Source organism: Lipomyces doorenjongii (genome assembly GCF_038497915.1).
Source record: "Lipomyces doorenjongii strain NRRL Y-27504 unplaced genomic scaffold V1508scaffold_263, whole genome shotgun sequence".
NCBI lineage: Eukaryota > Fungi > Ascomycota > Lipomycetes > Lipomycetales > Lipomycetaceae > Lipomyces > Lipomyces doorenjongii.
The window spans coordinates 1-1,589 of NW_027118330.1; the positions used below are offsets into that span (position 1 = coordinate 1).

Here is a 1,589-nt window from a genome sequence, read left to right on the forward strand (position 1 = left end):
AGCAGTAATGGTTAGGATTGAACCATTCTGCAATCTGAGCGCTGAGAAGTCGTCTGTCGCCCAAGTAATCGTAGGCACCGTGTGCTTTTGACCGACTTTATTACAGGCCGCATGGACCTGTACACAGTACGAGAAAGATGTCGACTTCCCCGGAACAAGGAATCTCTGGCACTCCTCATCAATACTGTCCTTACTTTGTAATTAGACTAAGCAAAGCTAACTTGTAAGGATCCGTACTCGTTGGCAATTGATGGGTCGATGGACTTAGCTACTCTGTAAAGCATTGTGCTTCTGAGAGCATACCATATGGCTGCTGTTAAGTGAGTGATTTGAATATAACTTACAAAAGACCCGTTTGGCCGGAATGACCGTAAGTTAATGGCCCGAGGTACTAGGTATTGTGACACTCCACTTTCACCAGATGGTAGCAGGCGGTTCACTACTTCAAACAGTTAGCGCAAAACGGACGTGCTAAGTCTGGCAACACTGTCCACGGCAGCAGAGTCTGGGTCAGAACCAATGTTACGTAATCTTTCAATGTCTCAACTCTGCCGATGACATCGTGGACAGCAGCTGTCTGCTCTGCAGTAAGTTCGAGGCGACGATGGAGTGTTCCTATATCCATAACCGCGAGCCACGCAAGCCAGAGTACCTTAGCCCAGATTGTGGCATAGTTCTCCTGAGTCGCGTGCTCCTGTACTTCATAGAAATAATCCCTGTGCCGCACAATCAGCGAGGTATCCGCGGGTAGTCAGGGTCAACATACTTGGCCGATTCGCCTACCATCACTTTCCCCAACATAGGCTGGAACCCAGCCCTAGTGTCTTCTCGTGAAGCCTCCAACAGCCGCAAGCAGAGGCCCTTGAGAATTTCGAAACAGTCGTCCTCTGCCTTGTGTAAATGGTTACCTAGCTCGCCCAGGTCCACAATGTCAAGTAACCTATAGCCTTGGAACTTGACTCCAAACTGATTCAGGTCTCTCTTATCTGTTATGGTTCTATTACGGTCTGGGATAGAGTGAATATCTTGTGGAATCCCAAACGCTGCAGTCTGAATCTGAGCCTCGTCAGGAGTCTCCATAACCTGAACATATCGCAGCTGGGACACATTGTTAGATCGGCCATAGAACGCTTGAACCCTCGTTGCATGGTACTCAAGGACTTCGCCACGATGATACCTAGCATGGTGGGTTCTCAGGCCCTCCTTAGTTGTCACACACATATGATGTAACCTTTCCTCACAAAGGTGGCACTTGAAGCCGTCCTTAATCTGAATTCTCTGAAGTGCTCCTGAGCCTGGCCTAAAGGTCCGGGGGGGTAAAGTATGATCGGCTATCCTCATAGTCAGACTCGTCAAGGAGGTCCTCGCTCGTATCATCCCATATTACTGCCAAATGGGGCCTGAGATGGTACATGCGTGGTATCTGCACAACTGCATCTACGTTCAGAATCTCCCGCTTGTGCACACCGTTGAGGTGGTCCATAATCATACTTATGTCAACTATAAAGTGGCATTGTTCGCAAATAGCAACCTTCCAGGTATCGTCAATCGTGAAACCAAGGTGAGCCATTGTATGCGGATCTGGAACC

The 1,589-nt window shown here is 48.7% G+C and overlaps 1 protein-coding gene across 1 annotated transcript; it reads right to left on the reverse strand.

Moving 5' to 3' along the window:
• Window positions 1-340: 340 nt before the first annotated feature.
• Window positions 341-1,429, reverse strand: V1508DRAFT_429379 (uncharacterized protein; the record flags this gene model as incomplete). The annotated part of the gene is made up of 3 exons (XM_066941885.1): window positions 767-1,429; window positions 527-716; window positions 341-391 (listed from the first exon to the last, which is right to left on the reverse strand). Exons 1-3 carry the CDS (start codon window positions 1,078-1,080, stop codon window positions 341-343), a joined length of 555 nt encoding a protein of 184 aa, XP_066791930.1. The 5' UTR covers window positions 1,081-1,429.
• Window positions 1,430-1,589: the final 160 nt, after the last annotated feature.